Source organism: Euprymna scolopes, chromosome 40, assembly GCF_053919585.1.
Source record: "Euprymna scolopes isolate OS-2025 chromosome 40, ASM5391958v1, whole genome shotgun sequence".
Taxonomy (NCBI): domain Eukaryota; kingdom Metazoa; phylum Mollusca; class Cephalopoda; order Sepiida; family Sepiolidae; genus Euprymna; species Euprymna scolopes.
This window is the reverse complement of record NC_136521.1, coordinates 48,454,062-48,481,099: the sequence shown is the minus strand read 5'-3', so window position 1 is coordinate 48,481,099 and position 27,038 is coordinate 48,454,062. Positions and strand designations below refer to the sequence as shown.

General features: G+C 34.7%; 1 protein-coding gene across 1 annotated transcript in view; it reads right to left on the bottom strand.

Annotated features, from left to right (window-relative positions):
• Positions 1 to 12,579: 12,579 nt before the first annotated feature.
• The window catches only part of LOC145265552 (uncharacterized), a 103,884-nt gene continuing 89,425 nt past the window's right edge, over positions 12,580 to 27,038 (bottom strand). The window contains exons 2-4 of the mRNA XM_080121517.1: positions 23,397 to 23,664; positions 19,934 to 20,170; positions 12,580 to 14,280 (exon numbers count right to left, since the gene is read on the bottom strand). Coding sequence (XP_079977643.1) covers positions 14,027 to 14,280; positions 19,934 to 20,170; positions 23,397 to 23,658 — 753 coding nt within the window. The 5' untranslated portion in view covers positions 23,659 to 23,664 and the 3' untranslated portion in view covers positions 12,580 to 14,026. The remainder of the gene's footprint in view (positions 14,281 to 19,933; positions 20,171 to 23,396; positions 23,665 to 27,038) is intronic.

The following is a 27,038-nucleotide window of genomic DNA, read 5'->3' as shown; positions in this document are numbered from 1 at the left end:
TCTAGATGGGAGAAAGGTAGCAAAGAAAAATTTGTGGATGCGGGGATGTTAGTGATTGAGTTCTTTCTCTCCAAGATGGGTGAAATTTAGAGAGTGGGGGAGAAAAATTGCAGTTAGGAGAAGGTGGGGATCTTGGAGGCTTCCTAATCAGGGAGGGATGGGGCATTCACTCGGCTAGCTAAGAGACTAAAGTAGGAAGGGAACACGTATTCAAATTTGGTTCCTTTTTGTACACACAGACTTGTACATGCATCAATCTTCTGTCAAATGCCGTGCAATGCAGCCTTCTTCTATCACATCTGATCTTCATCTGTAGTTGGTGTTTAAAGAAAGCAGTCAGATCCTGATCAGAAAAAGACAGCATCCCCTCGGCTACCTTTCCCAGTCCCATGGCGGCCTCACTTTGTCAACAACATTGGATATGGTAATTGGGCGAGGATGCTCGGGGTCGATGTGAGCCGCCACCTGGCTGACATATGACCAGTTCTGGCGGAGCTTGTGGCAATCGAAGAAAGTGTGATCAGTCATTTCTATGGCCGTTGTTCCACAAAGGGGACAAGCAGACGACTCCAAAAAACTGGAACTGCATTGTATATTATTAAGGGGAAGTGCATTTTGGGCCAATCGCTGGTCAGAAAGAACTCTGACTTATTCAGATGACTTGAACCTGGCATGCAACTCCACACGGAGTGGATCTCACTCTGCTGCCAATCCAAATGCACGCATAGCAAGTCGTTAGCGCCCCCCCCTCACTACATCCCTGTGAAGTTCTCTATGGGTAGCAGTCACAAGGTCGCTGGAGCTTGTTAGTCGTTTATATATAATGATTTTTCCCAGCTTGCTATAGCTTCCTAAAGTTCATAACTAAAACATTGATTTAAAATAATTCATAACTGTATTGTAAACACGAAACAAATTCATATGATAACGAAGATATATCAATGCGCATATATATGCATAGTTGCATACACATATAATTCATACATGAAATATATGCATTTATAACTCATATAAAGAAGTCGCATTGAGAATATCAATAGATAGTCCAACTGTTGTTGAATACTCTGTCTGGCTGTCAACTATGAAAGCCAGCTGAGAATGGAATTCAAAGGTGTTTAATTTCCTTCAAATTACGTCACAGTTTCCGGTGGACTGGAGAAAAGAACTTGAGTCTGTTAAGCCAAAGGTGGCTTTGGCGACTGGATTCAAATCTCCCAACCAGTAGAAATTATCATTTCCTATAGTGATGATTGCATAAGTATGAAACACCAGTATTTATAGGGATAAAAAGTGTTATTATTCTATATATTTTTAAAATATTATATATATATATATAAAAATATATATAAAATAAAATAAAAAATAAATAAGTAAAATAAAATTTAAAAAATATATATAAATATACCAAGCCTCAAAAGGAAAGAAAAACAAAAATAACAACAACAATCGCTCCTGAGGATAATCAGGCACACTGATAGAAAGCGCTTAAGAAGAAAATGTCTGAACAACATTTTTGGGCGCCATTTTATACAACATGCCAGTTGATATAAAAACGACCACTCAGCAAACGGAAAACATATCCCAAAAAATCGGAAAAAAGAATAACTCTGCCATGTTCAATCAGACGTGCTCGAATAATTGTGGCGTGATCGCCAAGGAGAGGGATATCGCTCCCCATTGGAGAGATTAAGACCCCCTAAAACACTGAGTAAGGCCAGGTAAGTATGCTGGTATTGTCTGTTAAGCGCTAATTGGATCCTGGACAGCAGCAGGTAACCTATCTGAAGTGATGAACTTATTGTGTTTTTGTAAAACAAACACATATTTTATTGTTTGAGAAAAGTGACAGGAGATGTTAGATTAAAGTTAGAATGTAATAGTACATTTGTTCTTGGCCTGACAAACCCCTACTTAGGATGTCTGGCTTTCTGAGTGCGAGAGGTCAAAATATTAACCTTTCTGAGCATGTGAATAAATTTGAGTTCTGATCTTAGATTCGCAAACCTTGCAGGTGCACACACGCAAAGGATTCAGGACTTTCCCAAATTCTGATTGGTCTGGGAACCAGCTTACTCCACCCCATCACCTTTTAATGTAAGCAAATGCCCGGGCTGAAATTATCAGATCAAAGCCGAATCTCAAGAGAAACATACGCAACGAAGAAAAGCCACTCACCCCCCCTTTCTCCATCATGGCCACCATCATGGAGAACGAAGAATAAGATTTTGAACTGTTTTTCTGGTGTAATTGAACTGAATAATTGTATATATGTAAAACACCTGTAATTTTTGTGAATTAACTTTTACAGACTAGAACCCTCTGAGTTTGTTTGTTTTTGATCTGCATGAAAAGCTAATTGATTTTCAGTGGGAAGCGACACGAAGCCTACGATGTTGAATCCTGTTAAGTTTTCTGTAAAGAAGACAATCACAGCCATTGCAGTGTCAACAGGGTCGGAGGCCACATCTGCTGACCTAAGGCAGGAGGCTTACATAATGACAAACTACGTAAACAGATAAACGATAAAAACTAAACAGTAAATTGTCTATGGCATCATAGCGTAATTGGTTATGGCGCTGGAATGAAATACATAAGATCCGGGGTTTGAATCCCAACAACAGTCAAGCTACACTGAAGAAAAGTAGGGCTCCGAAACACGCGTGTCCGTAGATTACTGTTTTTAAAAATAATATATATATATATATATATATATATATATATATATATATATATATATATATATATATATATATATATATATGAGATACGTCACAGATTAGAAATCAAGTGAATTGTCCTATTAGATATTACAGTAAGGTAATAATTTCAGGACAATCCAAGCCAAAAAGGTAAAGCTCAATATATAAAAATAGAGCAATATATAGGGCAATGATTAAAGTTAAATTCTGTAGATTAAAACATATTCAAGTTAAAAATTTATTGTTTGAAACAACGAATATATAGAGAAAAATTATGTTTATTTCCTTAATTCATGGATTTTCAATAATGGCTCAAATCATCAGAGGAAATGAAATGTAATTAGCAAAATGTTCAGCTATGAATAAACAAATATTTTGCTTTTCAGCACATATATTGAAAATGTTATTTAAAAGTTATTTAAAAGTTATTTAAAAGTTATTTAAACAGTGCTTAAAGTCGATTTAAGCGCCATTTAAATAACTGAAATAATCAATAGAACAATGGAAGAATGTTAAACGTAGGCACCGCCAAAAATGGCCGCAAAATGAAGTTGTTGTTGTTTTTTAAAACTAAATTACATTTATTAAAATCCATTATTTCTGAGTAACTTTTTTTTTTCCAGAAAGATAAAACCCTGAATTTTATCATATAGAAAACAGAATAATGTAAAACTTTTTCTACTATTTTTAATTAAATTTTAAATGTTAAATTTTCCCAAAAAGTTAACAATTGACATTTTTTGTCTTGCACAAAAAACGTACTTAAATATTTAAAAAAAAAAAGGTTTTTGAAATAATTAATTTATTTATTTATTGTCTAACTAAGATTTAGCATGATTTTCTAAGAGAATATGCAAAAATATTATAATATAAGTACCTGAATTTCAAATAATTCCACTTATTCATATAGGTAACCAGATATTTCGCGTTCATGTAGAGTCGAGATCGACTCTGTTTACGTTTGCGGATTATAAGAAGAAAACTATGGAAGACCAAACAGGCCAAAAAAACTTATTTTTCAGTGACGAAAATTTCAATGTATTATAAAGCTGAGGCTGGCCAGTACCAGATGGGTGACCATTTGTATGAGTTTGGTTTTTAATGTATATGTGTGTGGGGGCCAGACTCCCCAAAATGGGGGGGGGGGCAATTTAAAGCAGAATAAAAAAAAATTATTTCAGCGCGTTTGGTCCACCGTAGTCGAAAGGCGGCAAACGTTTTCAAACGGGATCGAAAAAAATGATGCTATTTTTAACACAAAGGGCACAACATTTATCGAATTTTTTTTTTTTATATCAATTATTCAAAGCATGCCCTGTTTAATAATGGTCATGCATTATTCGGCTCGCTAAAAAAAATTGTTAATTTATTTATCAAAAATTTTAAAATGGCTTTTTTCGTATAAATATTAAAAAAAAAATTTTTTTGTTTTGCTTAACTTAAATTAATTATTTTACTTAACATATTCACCGAGTTTCACACTTCAAAACTCAAAAGCGGGATAATTAAACACAATCGAAGTTCTGATATTCAGACGTCAAAATAAGGTATGCAAACAATTTTTTTTTTTTTTTTTTTAATCTATAATTCTGTCCCTTACAACAACACAATATGTTTTGTTCAGTTTCAGATGATTATTTTAAGCATATTTGTTCCCACTTCAAAACAAGGGGGGGGTTGTAAGCAAAAAAAAAAATATATATAAATATCGTTTATGAAAAATAAGTACACTGTTATAAAGTTCATTCTTCTCCTAATAATCGCTGAAAATTTCGTATTGATCGGATAATTACCTGATTTTTGGTAGATTTTTAAAAAGACGGTCCGTCAAAAAGTACTGACCTGCCCCCCCAATTTTGGCGGTGCCTAGTTAAACGACAAAAAAAAAAAATGATTACACGATCACTTTAGCCGAGTTCCGGAAATTGCCGGAGCAGTTTACGAAAAGGAAACAAGTTAGCAATCAAACTATACCTGAATAAGATTAATCCCAGAAATTGCCGAAGCAGTAATAAAAAGTTATTTTTTTAAAATACATGAATAGTATACCTGCAAGTTAGTCCGGGAAATTAAAAAATAAACAAAAAGAACCCCCCCCCCCCCCAAAAAAAACAAGTTAATCAACGAACTTAAAATATAACAATGTTAAGTAGCAAAATAAACTTATTAATTAACGTACACAAAACAAAAGTAAACTGTTACAATGTAACGATGTTAATTAATCAACAAAAATTAAATAAACTTGTTTGAAACGATGGCAATTAATTAAAAACAAAATTAAAAAAAAGACTTGTTAATTAACGAAAATAAAAACTTTTTTGAAGTATTTAAACAGTCAATTTAAATTTTTAAAACGAAAATAAAAAAATTAAAAATTAAGAAATTTGTTTTTCTTTATTTTAGGTCAGTCAACATTAGGATGATTAAAACTTTTTCGATCGAATCTCATTAAAATTTTCTCTCTCTCTCTCTCTCTCTCTCTCTCTCTCTCTCTCTCTCTCTGTGTATATATATATATATATATATATATATATATAATTATTATAGTAAAAAAATAATTATATATATATATATATATATATATATATATATATATATATATAACTACGTGATCAAATTATGTGAACTTTTTTATGAGCCTAATTCCATGACGGGTACCTACAATATAACATTTTTCAATATTTCTATTTTTTAATGTCTTCAATAAATTAAACCAACGATATAAAAAAAGAAACACAAGAACGCAATTTCCCTGCCTAAACATAATACATGGGAGATAACTTGTCTTAAATAATTGAAAGTTGTCTCCCTTAGAGTAAAAAACCCGAAACATTTCTTCTGTATCATATAAACTGCGTCTAGAGATTTTTTTCTTTTTTCTTTTTCTTGTTTTTTTTTTACAAGTGCGTCACCGCTTATCAAGGCTCAAAGAGCACTCGAGGATAAGGGTTAAAGAGTGGACGGTGATCAGCGGTACAACAGCGTAGTAATTGTTAGTGGAATTGGATATAATTTTATTATTTAAGGGCGCAAGAACTTGTTTACAAGGGACTTGAAGACGACCATGTTGAAGTCAGCCAAAAGAGCAGACCAGCGAAACAGAGTTCCACATGCGGGCAGCTTAGGAAAGAAGCTTTGTTCATGAAATCTGCGTTTAGATTCAGGTATAATTAGAGAATGAGATTTGGACCCAAAGAACAAACTGGATTTGGTTTTTGAGCCCATGTAAAAATAGCTAAGGAGTCAAAAGTGAAAATAAAAAAATTAGAACTTGATAGGTGTAGTTCGACTTAAAGTGCTCTTCTATGCATGCACAAATATACATTTATACGTTCAAGCTGGTTTATTTTAATTAATTCTTAGCTCAAACAGTAATGACTAAGGCTGAAGTGTTAAATGCTTTGGTTTTGATTCTAGCCGAGGACATCCATGCTATTTTATAACTTAAGACATCCACTACTATATATTGGTACAATATAATAATCAATAAACTATTGACTCTATAATAATAAATACGAAATCTGCATAAATAAAAAATATAATATTTAAGCATATTTTATGATCGAGCAACGCCGGAGGTGGGGCCTCATATATACAGAAATAGTCATCCACATACAGTACTGTTTTGCAGCTCACCAGTGCGGCTAGACAAGCCTCAAGCTAGGATCGAAAACCGACCGCCCAAATGACAGTCAAGGCTTCTCACCATTATGCTATACGGCTGCTGCTGTGTGGGCAATGAATAAACGATGTTTTGACATCGTATATATATATATTTATATATATATATACATATATATATATATATATATATATATATATATATATATATACTATAATTTTTATTTACTTTACATAAGCATTAAGATATCGCTACACATTCATGATAATGTTTCAGTCAGCCAGTTACAAGTAACTAGGGACTTCTGTATGACCTTTTGTATAAGCAATATCACCTGAAGAAATTTCCAGTTACTTGTAACCGGCTGACTAAAACATGCTCATGAATGTGTAGCGACATATTGATGCTAATGGAAAATAAATAAAAAATATATCTTACCCTATTTGGTATTGAGCACTCTTGCATTAATCTCGTAAAAACTTAATAGGTTGCTTCACCTCTGGAAAATATTAACCTGGAATTACACACACACATATATATATATATATATATATATATATATATATATATATATATATATATATATATATATATATAGTCATCCACATACAGTACTGTTTCGCTGTTTCACAGCTCATCAGTGCGGCTAGACAGGCAACTGCCTCAAGCCAGAATCAAAACCCGACTGCCCAAATGACAGTCAAGGATATATATATATATATATATATATATATATATATATATATATATATATATATACAATTATTCATTTATACCTACAGACACTAGTGTTTCATGCTTATGCAATCATCAGTGTAGGATGTACGATTCCTGCCAATCATGAGATTCGAACTCAGCCACAAAGCCACTGTGTAAGAGCAGGAATGGTCTGAAGAGCCATCTTCGTTAAGCCTCTATCTCAGGGTTACCAAACAATTGCCATGGTAATGAGGGAATGAAGGAAGTTAAGAACTATTAAACACCGAATTCGGGTGAAGACATTAGACAATCTAGAGTGTTCGAACGAGTGGAAGTTGTGAACACTGCATAGATGCTAGTCGATTGCTTTTTAGTTATTATTCTGCAGACAGTGCCCATCCTTAAGTATTCTTAAAGGGGCTCGATAATTATAATGATAATTATTCAATTATACCTACAGACGCTAGTGTTTCATGCTTATGCAATCATCAGTGTAGGGGTGACAATTCCTGCCGGTCGCAAAATTCGAACCCAGCCATGAAGTCTCCTTTTCCTCCATTTGCTAAGCCTCTACCTAGGGGCCAAAAAACAGTTGCTACGAGAAATATGAAACCATGATTGGTAACAGATCATGCATAGATTATAGAAACTTTGAATATATAAATATATATATATATATATATGTGTGTGTGTGTGTGTGTGTATGTACATATATATGTGTGTGTGTGTATATATATACATATCTATCTATATATATATATATATATACACACACACACACACACACACACACACGGGTGGAACGATAAAATTGTCGCTCTAGAAAAGACGACATGATTCCATTTCCTTTTGATGAAAACCGGTTTTCTTTTTTGGTTGTAGACCATCTATTAGTTGACCAGTTGTGTACAAAGCCCAAGAGTGACAGGAGCCTTCTATCATATCTGAAAGTGACACAATGTTCAACGAGTGAGATCGGATATGCGCCGCTTTACAACAACTATTGTTCTCTACTGATTCAATTATAACAATAGAACCATTGTTAACACCCTCAAAATACAAATCTGGACGGTTCAACGCTTGATGACACAACTCAACAAAGTTTCCAGCTATGATTATAGTCTTTGGTGTGGTTTTCATTGAGGGTCACATCATGCCACCTCACATCTTCGAAGTCGGCTTGAAAATCAACACCACAGTGTACCTGGATGTGATGAAGAGTGTGGTGAACCTCCTGGTGCAATCAGGTGGCCGCTGGCAGACCTTGGGTGCGGTAGCAGGACTCACCACCAGCCCGCAAGTCCAAAGAGACCCAGGTAGGTTTCAGAAGGAGTGCTACGACATCGTATCCTTCTCTCATTGGCCCCTCATCTTCCTCCGACCTAAACCCACTGGACTACTTCGTTTGGTCATACATCGAGAACATCGCCAACATGACCTCCCACAACACCAAAACTAGCCTCCCACAACACCAAAACTAGCCTCCCACAACACCAAAACTAGCCTCCCACAACACCAAAGGCCTCCATCTGCTTAATATTCGCTGAGTTCCTGCCGGAGCTTGTGGAAAAGGCATGCTCCCAGTTCCGGACTTGTATCGAGACAGTGATTCAGGCTGAAGGCCACTACATTGAATAGATGTCATCTCTGCTATATAATCAAGTTACCTGAATTGATTGCTTTAATAAAAGTTTTAAAATAAAGCTGTAATATTGTTTTCTTTAAGGCGACAAATTTATTGTTCCACCCTGTATAATCTATCACATGATCTGTTAGATCAATCATGTCTTCATATATGTCACCGCCCCCACTCAGGTTTTATCTTTAAATTATTCCAGTCGCAGAGTCACATCGAACCGAACTGATTTGACTTTCTGATGAGTGCCCCCCACCAAAAAAATAACTAGTTGAAACGAAATATGATTTGAAAATTAATGTGGTTTTACAATTAACTTTATTAAAAAAAAAAATGTCGGTCATAAAAAAATATGTGAAATTTTTTTTCTGATGACTAGAAAAGAAATTTGGATTGAATGAATCATCAGTTTTCTAAAAACATAAATAACTTTCTAAAATTGAAAATTATGAAGATCCAAAACTCTCAGATTATTCATTCCAATATAATTTCATGTATGCATATTGGTTTTTCTGTGTATCTAAAGAATATACCGATGGTGTCAGCAAGAAACGTACGTTGACCGTCTGAACATCTGGGCAATTTAAAAAATTATGAGCAACAATGATAATCAATAACCTATTGACTCTATAATAATAAATACGAAATCTGCATAAATAAAAAATATAATATTTAAGCATATTTTATGATCGAGCAACGCCGGGGGTGGGGCCTCATATATATATATATATATAGTCATCCACATACAGTACAGAGGTTGTGATGAGGATTATTTACACGCTCACACAAGAGGACTTCCCTGGGGCCTTCCAGGAGTTGTTGGGACATACAACAAGTGCATTGCAACCGGAGGAGATTACTTTGAAGGGGGCTAGAGTTTTATGTATGTACTATCGATAAAAGTGCCCATACGAAAAAATAGTCTGGAAATTTATTGAAGGCACTTCATATTTTAGAGACTCACAAAGAAAATAAAACTTCAGCACAAACGTTCTAGGTGAAAGAAAAAATTATTTATTTTCCTCATTTCAAGCCAGGATCGAAAACCGACCGCCCAAATGACAGTCAAAGCTTCTCACCATTATGCTATACGGCTGCTGCTGTGTGGGCAATGAATAAACAATGTTTTGACATCGTATATATATTTATATATATACATATGTATATATATATATATATATTTTATTTACTTTACATAAGCATTAAGATATCGTTACACATTCATGATCATGTTTCGGTCAGCCAGTTACAAGTAACTAGGGACTTCTGTATGACCTTTTGTATAAGCAATATCACCTGAAGAAATTTCCAGTTACTTGTAACCGGCTGACTAAAACATGCTCATGAATGTGTAGCGACATATTGATGCTAATTGAAAAATAAAAAATATATCTTACCCTATTTGGTATTGAGCATTCTTGCATTAATCTCGTAAAAACTTCATAGGTTGCTTCACCTCTGGAAAATATTAACCTGGAATTATACATATATATATATATATATATATATATATATATATATAGTCATTCACATACAGTACTGTTTCGCTGTTTCACAGCTCATCAGTGCGGCTAGACAGGCAACTGCCTTAAACCAGAATCAAAACCCGACTGCCCAAATGACAGTCAAGGATATATATATATATATATATATATAATTAAATAATAATTATTCATTTATACCTATAGACACTAATGTTTCATGCTTATACAATCATCAGTGTAGGATGTACGATTCCTGCCAATCATGAGATTCGAACTCAGCCACAAAGCCACTGTGTAAGAGAAGGGATGGTCTGAAGAGCCACCTTCGTTAAGCCTCTATCTCAGGATTACCAAACAATTGCCATGGTAATGACGGAATGAAGGAAGTTAAGAACTATTAAACACCGAATTCAGGTGAAGACATTAGACAATCTAGAGTGTTCGAACGAGTGGAAGTTGTGAACACTGCATAGATGCTAGTCGATTGCTTTTTAGTTATTATTCTGCAGACAGTGCCCATCCTTAAGTATTCTTAAAGGGGCTCGATAATTATAATGATAATTATTCAATTATACCTACAGACACTAGTCTTTCATGCTTACGCAATCATCAGTGTAGGGGTGATAATTCCTGCCTGTCGCAAAATTCGAACCCAGCCATGAAGTCTCCTTTTCCCCCATTTGCTAAGCCTCTACCTAGGGGCCAAAAAACAGTTGCTACGAGAAATATGAAACCATGATTGGTAACAGATCATGCATAAATTATAGAACATTTGAATATATATATATATAATTTAAGGAGATTAGAACAATAGTCTAAAGAGCTGAGTGTATTTTAATGTAACAGTGAAATTACTAGTTTAATTAAAATACAGGAAATAGAAAGTGCTCGTTGTAATTTAGATATATAATAAGCTTGATAGTTAAATGTACTAGAGCTAATTCAATATTAAGTAATGTGATTTATAATTTAAAATTTAAAAATCAAATTTTAATTAAATTAAAAATCCGTTTCATAAGAAGGAACAACAACAAAATCTATTATCTGTACAATCGTTTCGGAAACCAATGCTTTTTATTGTGGTATACATCAAGTTATGTACAATAATTATATATAGTTTTTTGGTAAGCAAGGTCTCCTCATCAGCAAATTTTGGAGGGTTTTTATTGAATTTAAAAGACACCATAAATAAACCTAGCATTAAAAGTAAGGCAGATGAATCTTTTAATTTTTCTTTTTTTGAAATCAGGAACTGTGGTTAAAATAGTCATTTAGATGTTTGCTATAGCTTTTTATCTTATTGATATGTGTGCGTATATATATATATATATATATATATATATATATATACACACACATACACGGGGTGGAACGATAAAATTGTTGCTCTAGAAAAGGCGACATGATTCCATTTCCTTTTGATGAAAACCGGTTTTCTTTTTTGGTTGTAGACCATCTACTAGTCGACCAGTTGTACAGCGGCGCATATTCGATCTCACTCGTTGAACCTTCTATCATATCTGAAAGCGACACAATGTTCAACGAGTGAGATCGGATATGCGCCGCTGTACAACTATTGTTCTCTACTGATTCAATTATGACAATAGAACCATTGTTAACACCCTCAAAATACAAATCTGGACGGTTCAACGCTTGATGACACAACTCAACAAAGTTTCCAGCTATGATTATAGTCTTTGGTGTGGTTTTCATTGAGGGTCACATCATGCTACCTCACATCTTCAAAGTTGGCTTGAAAGTCAACACCACAGTGTACCTGGATGTGATGAAGAGTGTGGTGAACCTCCTGGTGCAATCAGGTGGCCGCTGGCAGACCTTGGGTGCGGTAGCAGAACTCAGCACCAGCCCGCAAGTCCAAAGAGACCCAGGTAGGTTTCAGAAGGAGTGCTACGACATCGTATCCTTCTCTCACTGGCCCCTCATCTTCCTCCGACCTAAACCCACTGGACTACTTCGTTTGGTCATACATCGAGAACATCACGAACATGACATCCCGCAACACCAAAACTAGCCTCCATCTGCTTAATATTCGCTGAGTTCCTGCCGGAGCTTGTGGAAAAGGCATGCTCCCAATGCCGGACTTGTATCGAGACAGTGATTCAGGCTGAAGGCCACTACATTGAATAGATGTCATCTCTGCTATATAATCAAGTTACCTGAATTGATTGCTTTAATAAAAGTTTTAAAATAAAGCTGTAATATTGTTTTCTTTAAGGCGACAAATTTATCGTTCCACGCTGTATAATCTATCACATGATCTGTTAGACCAATCATGGCTTCATATATGTCACCGCCCCCACTCAGGTTTTATCTTTAAATTATTCCAGTCGCAGAGTCACATCGAACCGAACTGATTTGACTTTCTGATGAGTGCCCCCCACCAAAAAAATAACTAGTTGAAACGAAATATGATTTGAAAATTAATGTGGTTTTACAATTAACTTTATTAAAAAAAAAAATGTCGGTCATAAAAAAATATGTGAAATTTTTTTTCTGATGACTAGAAAAGAAATTTGGATTGAATGAATCATCAGTTTTCTAAAAACATAAATAACTTTCTAAAATTGAAAATTATGAAGATCCAAAACTCTCAGATTATTCATTCCAATATAATTTCATGTATGCATATTGGTTTTTCTGTGTATCTAAAGAATATACCGATGGTGTCAGCAAGAAACGTACGTTGACCGTCTGAACATCTGGGCAATTTAAAAAATTATGAGCAACAATGAATTCATGAATGTCTCGCGAGAGAGAAACAGATGGAGGGTCATGGTCGTTAATACCTTTACCAAGTAGGACACCACTTGAATTGAAGTGAATTTTAAAGTCTTCACATATTCAAACTGTCGGTTGAATCTTTGGAGATTATAAAATGTGACTCTTAAAATTCTTAAGACTCCAAGTCTGTCTCTTATTCTTTCTGAAAATCTTTGACTAATTCCACAATCCTCTCATTTCTTGCCAAGCTCAACCTTGCTTAACTTTGTTGATTTCATGGGGATTGATGTGTCAACAAATGTGATTTCCATGTAGTGTCCTGCTGTCTGCATGAACCCATGTGTCTGGCACTACATGTACAATCGCGCGCGTGTGTGTATTTACCGTTGTGTGAACGTGTGTACGTTTGTGTTTGTGAGTGCATGTATTTTGTCTGTGTGTTTAATTATGTGTGTGTATGTACCTTTGTATGAGTGTGTGTGTGTGTGTGTGCGTGTGTGTGTGTGTGTATTTACCGTTGCGTGAACGTGTGTGCGTGTTTGAGTGTTCATGTACGTTTGTATTTGTGAGTGCATGTATTTTGTCTGTGTGTGTGTAATTATGTGTGTGTATGTACCTTTGTATGTGTGTGTGTGTGTGTGTGTTTGTGTGTGTATTTACGATTGCGTGAATATGTGTGCATGTTTGAGTGTTCATATACGTTTGTGTTTGTGAGTGCATGTATTTTGTCTGTGTGTGTGTAATTATGTGTGTGTATGTACCTTTGTATGTGTGTGTGTGTGTTTGTGTGTGTATTTACCGTTGTGTGAATGTGTGTGCGTGTTTGAGTGTTCAAGTACATTTGTGTTTGTGAGTGCATGTATTTTGTCTGTGTGTGTGTAATTATGTGTGTGTATGTACCTTTGTATGTGTGTGTGTGGGGGGGGTGTTCATGTACCTTTGTGTTTGTGAGAATCCATGTATTGTGTGTGCATGCATTTTGTCTGTGCTTGTGAGAGTGTGAGTGCGTATGTACCTTTGTGTGAGTGCGTGTCTAGTTGAGTGTTCATCTACCTTTATGTGATTGTGCGTGTATGTGCATATGTGTGTATGTGTGGTGTGTTTAGGTAGCTATGTGCGTATTTTCTTTTCCAAACCTTCACTCCTAACTCTCATCGACCAGGATGGAGACACAAAACCTGAGTCTCGGGTGAAAAATCCCCTCACGTCCAGCTGGTGACGGGCACTTCCCCCTTGTGAGGACACGTTCATCCTTGCAGGTCATGAACATGGCTGTCCATTCCTTTTCTGGCCATGGCTGCAGACCATCCTCAAGTTCGGCACAGGATGGAAATCTTTTAGAGCACGGTTCGCAGATGTTGGCTCCGACAGAATTACACTTATTGGCCTGATATTCACCTGCGGTAAACAAGAAAGACATTTTACATGATTTTTATCTTACTCAATACAAGAACAATATTTAAAAACAATATTAAGATTTTATCTAGCAACGTTCCCACATTGGAACACATGTCACACACAGTCTTGGGAACATGTTTACCAGAAAGTATAGGTGGAAATAAGCCATACACCATCCACTATGACTACGAAATTCCTACAGCTACATACCTAGAAAATGGGGCTATTAAGCCTGGCATAGTGATATGGGACAAGAGGGAGAAAGTAGCAACCCTAGTTGAAGTAAGCATCCCTAATGATGCTGGTCTTAACAGAGCAGAGAGGGAGAAAATAACAAAATACCAAGGACTTATGTATGACATGAAAAGAAACTGGAATCTTATGAAGGTATATGGCGAATATACCTGGTGAACCAAGTGCAAGAGAAATACAAACAATAGCACTTAAAGGGACGGTTAGAATCTTAAAAAGAAAAAGAAAATTAGCCACAGTAGGTAGGTGCGAACGTGTAACGCTAAGAGGAAAAGGAGATTAATAAAAGGAGGCACTTTAGTCGATTGGCCTATGGCGAACTTACAATGTTACAGGCCTTCAAAATAACGCTTTTAAAACGTACGTATCACGATTCATAAATGACTTTGCAAAAATATCAATGCATAAAATGATTCCTCCTTGCAAAGAACCGCCCAGTTGGCGGTGAAAGAAAACGAATTTTAGTCAGTCGTACTTTAAGAAAAAAGACAGGTTTATGTAAATGTTAGAAAAGGAAGAAGAACTCAAACGTTTTAGACAGTTTAAAGGCTCCCAAATCACAAAAACTCCGGTCTCGACTGTAATAATCATGCAATCGGTTGTTTTAATTTTTTATTTAGCAGATAAAGAAAGAATTTTAGTCAATCGTACTTAAAAAAAAAAAGAAGTAAAGTTTATCTAACTTTTAGAAAAGAAAGAAGAAATAAGGGATATCAGCATGTGACCATGTGTCGGAAAACAGTATGTGCGGTGTATGTAAACACAAAAGATATAGCACACTAGCGTAGCTGTATTAGAAAGGTTTACATGTACGGCATATTTAATGTAAAAATAAAAGCACTCTTTCCTTATGAACATGTTCCGATGTGTTAATATGTTTGTATTTAGGGTATTTTATTTAAAAGGATTGCCTCATGTCTATACAAGGGGAGCCATGTTTATAAATCTCAGCATTCGTTTTTGTATGAAGATTTATATTCTGGAATAAACGAATAGTCAGTTCTCTGCCATTGAGATTAGGCTCTATGTGAGAAGGGAGAAATCATTATTTTCGGAATCAGGAAATAAAAAGATTATGCCATGTATGTAAGTATATAAATCAGATAATAAGGATGCAACACCATATCTGTTCAAAATGCAAAATACCTCCCGATGTTGACTAGGAGCAGTAGGAGTACTTTTTATTTAGAGGGAAAAATAGCAACTACTTTTCCTATAGATGATTCCGACTGTGATGCTGCTGCTCCTAAGATGTAATGTAGGATTTTACTATAACGAATAAATGTGTGTAAAATGGCGTTGAAAAGTTACATAATATAGAGTGGCTAATAGTCTAACCCCAATAAATTTGTATGTGGCATCTGCTGGAACAAACCTAGTGTACTTTCGTCCAGAGGGGAATTTCTACAATGAAAATATTATATATGAAGATAATGATGATAATGTCGTTCATCAAATTCCTTCTGTGTTTGTTTACAATATGACGTCAGCTGATATTTGGGCTTGAGGATCTTAAACATAGTCTTTAGATAAAAAAAAAAGAATTTTACAGGGGAACATTTTACGTTGCATCGACGGTATAATGTAAAATGTTCCCCTGTAAAAAAAGGAATGCTCACATAACAGGTATATGCAAACACACACACACACACACACACACACACACACACACATATATATATATATATATATATATATATATATATATATATATATATATATATATTAATAATGGAACGATTCCAATGTTTTCGACTGGTCCCAGTACAACTACCGACTCTGTTCTAAGTTTCAGATTCGATACAATTACCGATTCAAATTCTTTTAAAATGTATTTTTATTATTATTATTTTTTTAATGATTGAATAACTGTATAAACCTATGTAATATGAGCATATATTTTCGCAAACCTTAAAAATGCATCTATGCGGAGATATCCATCATTTTATCATTAGTACCAGCGCTGCATGACGAGCATACATAAAAGACACGTTTGCGCGTTTATCCACGCCCCTTACGTCGACCTCTTCCTTTCTTTGACACGTTATCTCTTAACCTTTAATGTTTTCATCCCCTCACTCCTTATAGTAGTGTAATGTAATCATGCTGACCCCTTCTTCCTTCTTCCATCTTTCTGTTCTTTTTCTATTTTTTCTTTCTCTGTTTCGCTGTCCCTTCCTTTCTCTTTTTATTCCAATTTTATCTCTGTCTGCTCTTTCCGTTTAAATCTTGACACTCTCTTTCCCTTTACCGCCTTCTATTTTGAGTCTAAAATGTCACTAGATGTCACCTCACGCACTTAAATTTTAGCGTTTTAATATTTTATTTCTATAAATAAAAAAATGTATATTTCACTTCTTCCATTTTTGAACCAGATGCCTTCAGTGGCAAATAAACATTTTTACATCACCTGACGAGTGACTTTTGGTTTCTTGCAAACCAATTTGTCCGAGACATTACTATGTCCAGTGTAGCGACAATATAATATTTGTCTATATAAATAAAAATATTATATTTTGCTTTTTTTTATTGAGAACTCTTAGTAACCTCATTTTAATTAATGAATTTTATCTCCTGAATACCTTTAACTTGGTTTATAAATATATATATTATATGAAAAAATGCGCGCATGAAAAGTAATATTCTTAAGATTAGAAAGGGTGTCAGTCGCTGGATTGAACTTATTTCCCCCCTATTATTTGCATATATTTATGTAGTGAAAATTGTTTGAATAAAATTAATTCATTAGTTAGTTAGTTGATGGAATTAATAATTTTATAATTTACATAAAAATTAATAATTTTATTATATCATAATTAGGATCATTTAATTCTTTCTAACTCAACAATAAACAAAAACATATGCAAATAATAAATAAAATATTTATCAATATTCAAATTTTATTTTTAGCTGCAATATTTTAAGTCTAAAAAATTCTTATTTTTTATTTTGCTAGAATATCTTGTTCTTTACTTTTCCAGGTTGAATTTCTTGTCCTTTACTTTTCCAGGTTTAATAAAATCTTAAGAATATTACTTTTCATGCACGCATTTTTCCATATAATCCATGATTTTTCCAGACATTGCTATTGTATTAATATATAAATTTATAATATTTATTAATGATTGTCAAAAAAGAAATTAGCTCTCAAACACACATTTATGCAATATTTATCATTCAATCACAGTAGTTCCGAGCCAGGGTCTCTACCGAGACTGCGGTTCATGAATTCGTGATCTGTATAGAGCGTAAACTAACAAAAAAGAAGATGGCACTCGGTGTCTTTTTAGACATCGTTGGAGCTTTTGACAACATACCCTTCAGTAGTATGTTCAAGTCGCTACGAGAACTCAATGTGCCACCAGTACTCATCCGATGGATTGAGTATATGGTGAGGCACAGAACAGTTCAAGTAGAACTACTGAGGGCAACTGTTAAAAGGGAAGTAGTTAAATGAAACCCCCAAAGTGGGATTTTATCACCTTTATTATGGAACTGTATGCTGAATCCTCTTTTAAAGGAGTTTAGAAATAGGAATATTTATGCCTTGGCTGTTGCTGATGACATCGCAGTGCTGGTCGCGGGTTCAAAAGCATCATTGGTCAAACGCATTGCCAAAATGGGACTACATTTTTCATCAAATGTGATAACGAAAAATTTGAGTTCATTCAAAGAATATGTATATCATAGAATTCACTAATATTTTTAATCGATAAATTCACCATTTTTTGCTATAAAATGATAAGGAGAGTTAAAAAAAAAATTAGTTATTAAAAAAAAAGTTCGGTTTTTTAATTATAAAAAAAAAAAACGATACACGGGATTGAACCCCCGGTACTCTAACCGTTACGCTAACATGTCATATTGGCAAAATCGCAGTAAAAAATATTTATATACAAAAAAAGTTATGCAAAATAAAAAAAGTGTTTGTGAACCCACATATTTTGTTGTAACTTATTTTCTACTGAACCAATTTTCGAATTTTTTTTTTCAAAATGTAGCTAATGAGGTGTTCTATCCAACTATATAACCTGTTTGAAATTTGGTTGCGAACGGAATTAGTGGTGGGGGTTTGAATGTATCTCGATTCATTCAATTTCGGACTTAAGCATATATTCAACCACTACTGTGGTTGAATGATATATAGTTTTTGTTGTTGATTTTTTTAAGCTGTATTAAGGTTAACGTCTCCACCTTGGAGATCCGGTGTTCTTCTTAGAAAGTCGCCTATTTTTTATTTGGACGTATTATTTATTTATTTTATTATTTTTAAAAACAGTTTCAGAGTCCTTCAGCATAGCTTGACTGTTGTTGGGATTATGTATTTCAGTCCAGCACCCTAACCCATTACGCTATAATGCCATAGACAATTTACTGTTTAGTTTTTATCGTTTATCTGTTTACATAGTTTTTGTTGTTGATTTTTTAAACGATATTAAAATTAAGGCCTCCGCCTCGGAGATTCGGTGTTCTTAGAAAGTCGCCTAATTTTTATTTAGACGTATATATATATATATATATATATATATATATATATATATATATATATATATATATATATATATATATATAAATGGTGTCCAAAAAATCACTGAACTTGACCTTCATTTTGGTAAAATAATTTTACAACTTGCGTACATTGTTCAATGTTATACTTATCCACAGTTAATTCCCAAAATATTATCTGTAAAATGTTTGAAATAGAGAAATAAAGAAAACAAATCATTAAAATGACAAAGATTTTTTTTTTTTTTTTTTTTTTTACAAGTTGATCACCACTTATCAAGGCCCGGAAGCCACTCAGGGATAAGGGTTATTGCATGTAAAGTACGTTAGTGTGGGGGTTTAATAAAAATATCTACTTAAGTGGGCGGTTCATCAGGAATTTGTTTACGTTGGACTTGAAGACATCCAGATTGTAGTCAGGTGGGAAGCAAGCAGACGGAACAGAGTTCTACAGGCGTGCAGTTCTAAGAAAGAAGCTTTGTTCATGTAATCTACGAAGTTTCTTTCTTCAACTCTACAGTGACTTTTTGGACATCCTTTATATATATAGAACACAATATTTTAATAAAATAGTACGGCATAATCACACTGACACACCGGTTCCTGCTGGATCACCGAAGTTAAGCAAGATTGAACCTGGTCAGTACTAAATGGGTGACCATTTGGGACTTTCAAGTGCTGTATGTGCTCTCCGCTTATCTCGGCATTGTTTCCAGTCGTCTTGGTCTTCTCCTTGCCACTGGACTCAAACAGTATCGATTCAGGAGAGGTTAGGTTGTGGATTGCACAACTCTTGCCTCACAATTACACGTGCTACTGCCCCTAAGGGGTATCCTTTGTCTTTCGAGACTGAATGGAAGCATGGATGGATGGACTTTAATAAAAATATACTTACATGGTTGTTTAGGCTCATAGCGCAATCCACACGCCACAAATCGGTAGGGTTCACATCTACTCGTCACATTGTTGAATAACATCGGATAAGGACATTCGACAAGGCGAGGTTCCCATTGGCCAGTGAATGAATCACGGAGTTGGCAATCGTAATATTGTGCACAATTGGTACGGTGTGAAGTGAGTGCAGCGTTACCCTCAAGACAGGTGGAACTTTCATTCTTGCGGTCATCACTACCTGAAATATATATATTTGATGTTCATAATTAAAAAAAAAACGCATTATTTACCTTCTTGCCGATAACGGATTATCAACGGTCAGAAGGGTCGGTGGGGGGCGGGGAGAAAAAGCAAATCTTTCGATCGCCCGCGTGGCAAAATATTTGCTACGCCACTGAAGCTAGTTATGCAATACTGATACTTATAATAAAATGATGAATATTTATTAATTTTAAGCTACGAGTAAAACTAAAATCTTTACAATTATCTCTACAATTATATAAATGCAACTTTGTGTGTGTGTGTGTGTGTGTGTGTGTGTTTTCGTTCCTTATAGACTCCGAAACGGCTGAACAGATTTTCTTTAACATTTACAGAACTTTAATATATAAGTCTGGGTTAAGTTTTGTCTCAGAATGCCCCCGATAATTACTGATAATCGATAATCGAAACCGTTATTTTAATTTATCTATCATCGGTAAAACCATTTTATATGGACCTTTATTATGATAAGCTGCAGCGAACAAAAGGGATTAATATGGACTTTGCCTAGGCGTAAAATACGCTTAAATATGATATTTTAATTTATCCACATTTCACAAACATTATTATAGAGTCATGATTTAAAAAGTTTTTTAAAAAAAAGTATTTGGGTGCCATCAGCTAGAATCAAAATCGAAACTAGCATTCAAAGCTGGTAACGTTACCACTGTACCAACGTGACACACATATGAACTGATTAAAAATTTTAATTAAAATAAACTAAGATGAATGTACAAAAGGTATAATAACGTTTTTTTTTTTTCAATGTTGACCCATTTTTGACCCCTTAAAAAATTTAACCGGCTAAAGACCTATGAAAGTACAGCCTGTAAAAAATCCAATCATTTAATATCCCTAATGCTGCTCTACGAATTTTAGTTTCGGAGGAGATAGAGTTTGAAAATATGGAGACAGACAGACAGACATATAGCTTTTAATACATTAGATTAGTATTTAATGTAAAAATAAGCAAAATTTAACAAAATTTAACAAAATTTAACACAATTTAACAAAATTTAACAAAAGTTAACAATCAATTTGGCATAATGCAAACATTCTACATCAACGGGCTGTAACTTTTGTCTGTTTTAATAGACTAAAAAGTCTAGGATGTTCGATGCCTCCATTCAATCTCAAGAGACAATGGATACCACCTGTAAGGGTAGCTGCACGTGGATTTGTGAGGCAAGGGTTACGTAATCCTCAACCATTCCTCTTCTGAATTAGCACTGCTTGAGTCCCATGGTAAGATGTCCAGGTAAACTGGAAACAATGGCAAGATAAACAGAGAGCACATACAGCACCTGGAGATCCCAAACGGTCACCCATTTTAGTACTGACCAGGCTTAATGTTGCTTAACTTCGGTGATCTAACGGGAAACGATGTGTCAACGTGATTATGCTAGTATGTTATTCATTTAGCAGAAAATGAATGAATTGGTTAATTAATACACTTTTTTGCGTTCAACCTTGAAAGTAAATTCCCAGATGGAAGCAAGATATTAAAACTGTCAACCTTTATATCAGTTTGAACTGAAACAAATACATAGGAGATAATGCCAAGTCTGCTGCAAAGAAAGTGAATTCCGTCTACCTATAGAAAAATTCTCACACCTGCCAGTATCTTATATGTCTACAAAGCAACCCTCTGTCCAGTATTGTTATTATATACTTGGGTCTATATAACTGGTATATATAACAGCTTGTCTTATGTGTTCGTAATGTCTATATAATTTCTGGTTGCACCTTTGTTAAATGCAGGTTAAACCTTATACGTGCAGTTAGTTTTAATATGACAATAGATGAATGAGCCGTGAAGTGACGAAGTGGTCGGTATTGTGGTGTGCAGTGAAATGTCATCACTGTTTTACCACTGTCGACTCTCAGTTGATCTCTCTGTTGCTCTTTCGATTGGGATGCTGGTTGTTCTTTTGTTTTGCGTTTTATGCAATTCCAGCGTTAACAGAGCGCATATGAGTGCGTATAAAAAGATCAGCAGCAGCTGAAGAATAGATGGCAAGCGATTGTTGTATTAGCAGCAGGAGCAGTGTTTGAACGCATACGCAAATTAGGAAGTATGTGCATGCTGGTGCAAAAGAAAAAGGACAACAAGAAAAAAAGGATACCAAAGTCAGCACCAAAGGAGACGGAAGGGTAAAATGAAGGGAGAAGAAAACAGTCTATGCCGAATGAGATGGACATGTACTGAAAGGCAAGAATGGGTCAGCTGTTGCCAGCATGTGGTCGGAAGAAAGAGAAATGCAGTCAGGTTAGATGGACGTGGGAGGGAAGAAAAGTGTGAGTTGAAGAAAATTGATGTGTAAAGACGAGGATGAGAAATGGCTGGCTGTGATGGTATACAGTCAGAAGAAGGAGAAACGTGAACCAGGCTAGATGGACATGTGGCAGCAAGAGACTTTTTAAGTCGTGCCAAGATGGAAGAGTAACGGTAATAAATGCTTTTGTTAAAAAAGAAAAAAAAAATGCGGACCCAGATTTGTTTATTTTTGTTTGTTTATACCTTTTCGATGGTGCTTGACGGCGTGGGGGTTCGAGAGAGATTTGAACTGTTACAAACACAGTTTGAGCATAACGGCCACTTTAGACAACCCTGATCAAGAATGTAGGATGTCCCATTGTTTCCGTTTTTAAATCATTTTCCAGGACCGCCAACTCTCAATCAGAATGTAGGTTGATATCATCACTCAGCAATTGGCCAATCTCTGGCATTGTGTGTGCGTGCACATACATCTGATATTTTTCGGTGTTGCATCGGCCAATATTCAACATTGTTGCCACATCTGGGCTGACGAACCAGCCCCCTAGTCTCTCCCTCTTAGACAGGCTCTTGAAAAGAGCCTCTAATCTAAAAGGACCCACACTATCTACCAAGCTCCATCCCCTGTTGCATCGCTATACTTATTTTGTAAGTACTTCAATGGAATGTGCTCCAATCAACTTACTGCACCTGTGCCTCCTCAACATAAATACCCCTGATAAGCACATCAATCAGCAACATTCCACCCCTTTAATGTAGACCTACCCAGATACCAGAAAGCTTTTTACTCTAGCAATTTCTGTTTACTTTTGAAATTCCCTCCCTCCTCTATGTTTCATCGACTATACCAACATGTACAAATTCAAATGTAATGTGAACAAACATCTCGCTCATAACTCCCCACTTAGGATGTCCTTATACTTACATGAATCAAATTGCGAATGCCGAGGGACACAGGCTGATGTCGTATTATCCCAGACACCTGGTCGACAAGATAGTTGGGTGGCTCTTCCACGAGTACAGATGTAAAAGGATGAACAGTTGCCGTTGGGGTCTGGTAGAAAAATGGTTCTGTTGCTTAGCTCTTCTTGGCATGGGTCGGGAGTTGAACTTGTGCCCAGATGTAATACGGCCAGATATGCAATAACAATCAGTTGTTTTATAACTTGAGATGAATTCGAATCCATTGTTTCCTTTTGTTAAAAAAATAAACAAAGGTAATTATATACTAATACGACACAATGAAAATGAGACATTTAAAAACCTGATGTCTACCTTAAAAATAGGATTTGTAAAACAATGACATTTCAGTCCCTTTGTTTTATTATATATATATATATATATATATATATATATATATATATATATATATATATATATATATATATATATGTCTTTTACTCCCTCTGCTTATCTCTCTCTCTCTCTCTTATTTCCGTCATCATAAGCAAAAAAGAGATAATCAGTTTGGAAAACCTCTTAGGTTTAATTTCAATTGCGTTATTATAAACATAGTGACTTCAAAATATGTTATCAATCAAATTTGATCTTAACTCAGATGTTTATAAAATCCCAGCCGTGTCAAAGCAATCGAGGCTGATAGGGAAAAAAAGGTCAGACCGATTCCAGGATTTGTAAAACAATGACATTTCAGTCCCTTTGTTTTAATATATATATATCTATCTCTATCTATGTCTTTTACTCCCTGTTTATCTCTCTCTCTCTCTCTCTGTCTCTCTCTCTCTCTCTCTCTCTCTCTCTCTCTCTCTCTCTCTCTCTCTTATTTCCGTCATCATAAGCAAAAAAGATAATCAGTTCGGAAAACCTCTTAATAGAGGGGATGTTTTATTACCTATGTTTCATCAGCTCTTACAGAGACATCCTCACAATATAGACACATCAAGACACTCTCCTCGTCAAGCAGTAGTAATGCATTGGTGCCGTGACCAGGACATAACAGCCCTTCCAGAGATGTCCTTACGATATGGACACACAAAGACACTCTTCCTAGAAAGTAGTAATAACACATTGGTGCCATGACCAGGAGATAATAGCCCTTCTAAAAATGTCTCCATGACACAAACACATCGAGGCACTCATCCCGGAAAATGATATGTTGAATATCAAGTCTTGGCTACCGAACATAAGACCTGGTTAGAATAAATAACGCATGACTGATTGACGCATAAAACCCACCTGGATGAATGAATTAACATCTGATGATTTGCTATAGAGACACTTACAAGGGTCATCCGCAGGTATAGCAGATGAAAATGCATCCATCACTAAATAAACTATGAAATGACTGGAAGTTATATTCTGTAGATAATGGATCTATATTGAGTGAAAAAATTATTAGCAAAAATTAGTTGGTTAATGCATTCATTGTTTGAAAATTGCCTTGGCAATAAGTTTACATTCGGGAAAAATATTTTTAAAATGTCCACTCAAGAAAGAAATGGTATTAATTATTTTGAAAGTTTAATTAAAATTTGATGAAGAAAAAAAAAGGAAGGGCTATCATTATTTTCTACTTTACATTGAATAAATAAAAAAATTAAATGAAAAAAGTTAGAAGAACTATATGTGTTATCGAAATGCAGTAAGATTCAAAGAGTCTGTCTATTAGAATACTGAATATCGGGTCTGAAGCATTACACCCGGACAAAAATAAACCTGGCTGATAATGACAGATAAAGCTGACCTGGAACCCCCTCTATGGAGTTCACTGTTGGAATAGCAAATGGATAGATAACTCAATGGTTGATTTTGAATCGTCAGGATTGATTGGTCCTCGTGAGGATGAATAGAGCCAGCTCAACCCTCTTTGAGTGAAGGCCTCTATTGTGTACGTCAGCCAACCAAACAAACGCTTATTACTAAGTATCAGGTTTAATCTAATATTTTCATTATATTCTTAACTAGCGGGGGTACTCGGCGTTGGCCGGGTGTTTGGAGGTGTGTATGTGTAAGGGGGGGGGGGTAAAGTAAAGAATAAGCGAAGTAATAACGCTGTTTAATTATTCCAAAAAAAAAAGATGTTAAACTTCTTAAAAAAATTGTAAAGGCCAAAAAAAAAAAAAACAAAAAAAAAAAAACGTAAAACTTGTTTGAAAAAGAAATCGGAAAAAAAGCAAAAATAAGGGTAAAAAATGATGAACATGTTCGGAAAAACAAAAACAAAAAAACAGCGAAAAGCAAAAAAAAAAAAAAAAATGGCATAAATAACCCTTTGATTCGATTAAGTCCATGGTTCGTTTCACCCAGTAGAAAACATAGAATGAAAAGGAACGTTAAAATTCCATTCCAGTTTTTTAAGCAACTACAAAACTCATAGAACGAAAAGGAACGTTAAAATTCCATTCCAGTTTTTTTTAAGCAACTACAAAACGAAGTAAAACGGAAATGATGTTTCATATGTTTAGTTTATAAAAAAGAAATGGAAACAATCATATTTTTAGTGTAAAAATGTTGGAGAAAAATGGTAATTAAACAACGTAAAAGTAAGCATGGGATAAGAATTAATGTTTGTTGGAATGTCGCTATAGGTTAATTTCATGGCTATTGTTATTGTGTTTTTTCTTTTCCATTTCAAACTCAATCATGTCCTGAAAAGTCAAAAACAAAAACAATTTTCTTCTATAAAAGACCCAAACCAAACACCGCAAATAAATATTTGAAGATATAAAGAATTTGAAGCATAAAAACATTACTGGATTCGGCATTAAATAACTCCAAAATGGTCGAAAATGCTGTAAAAAAACAAAAACAAACAATAAAATTTTAAGTGTTTTCTTATCTGAAAATTGACGCTTATATACAGGGTGATTGGAGAGGAGATCACTATTGTTAAGTCCGCGTAATTTATTACTGAAATATAATTCTTGCAAAAAATGAATATAATAAAAAAATGTACAGCATGAGGTTTTATTTAGAATTCAGTATAAGCGTCAGCATTCGACACTAGCTTTTAAACACGTCTGGGAACCGCATCAACTGATTTCACAAGGAACTTTTTTTTCTGTTTTCTTTTTTAGTAATGAGTCAACAATTATCAAGGCTAAAAACCCATTTGAAGATTAGGGTCAATGAGATTGACAGATGAACTATGATGAATGCTATGAAGGGACATAAAATATCCTCATATGATCAACTCAAAACAACAGCTGACTCTTTTTAATTTGATTTGAGCCCAAAACAATAAATGATAAGGAGTCAAAATTGGGCTCAAAGTTAAAAACAATTTGACCTCTGCGATCTCTACCAAATTACTCAGCCAATTTTTGGTCTAAACATTTGAAATATTACATAAAGTGTATTCAGACAGAGGGCAAGCTTTTTAATCGGTTTTCAGCCGAAAATTTGGCGGGCCAAGGTGTCAAAGTTCAAAAGATTTGATCTCCCCCCCTCCACTTAAAATGTGTTTTTTTGTTTGTTTTTTTTTTTGTTTTTTTCACCTTTTAAAAAAAATTTCTGACGATTATCACAGATTACAGACTTAATGACTTTTAAGAAGGGGGGGTCATTTTCTCGTTATAACGTTCTACTTACTTGCTCCCTAATTTAA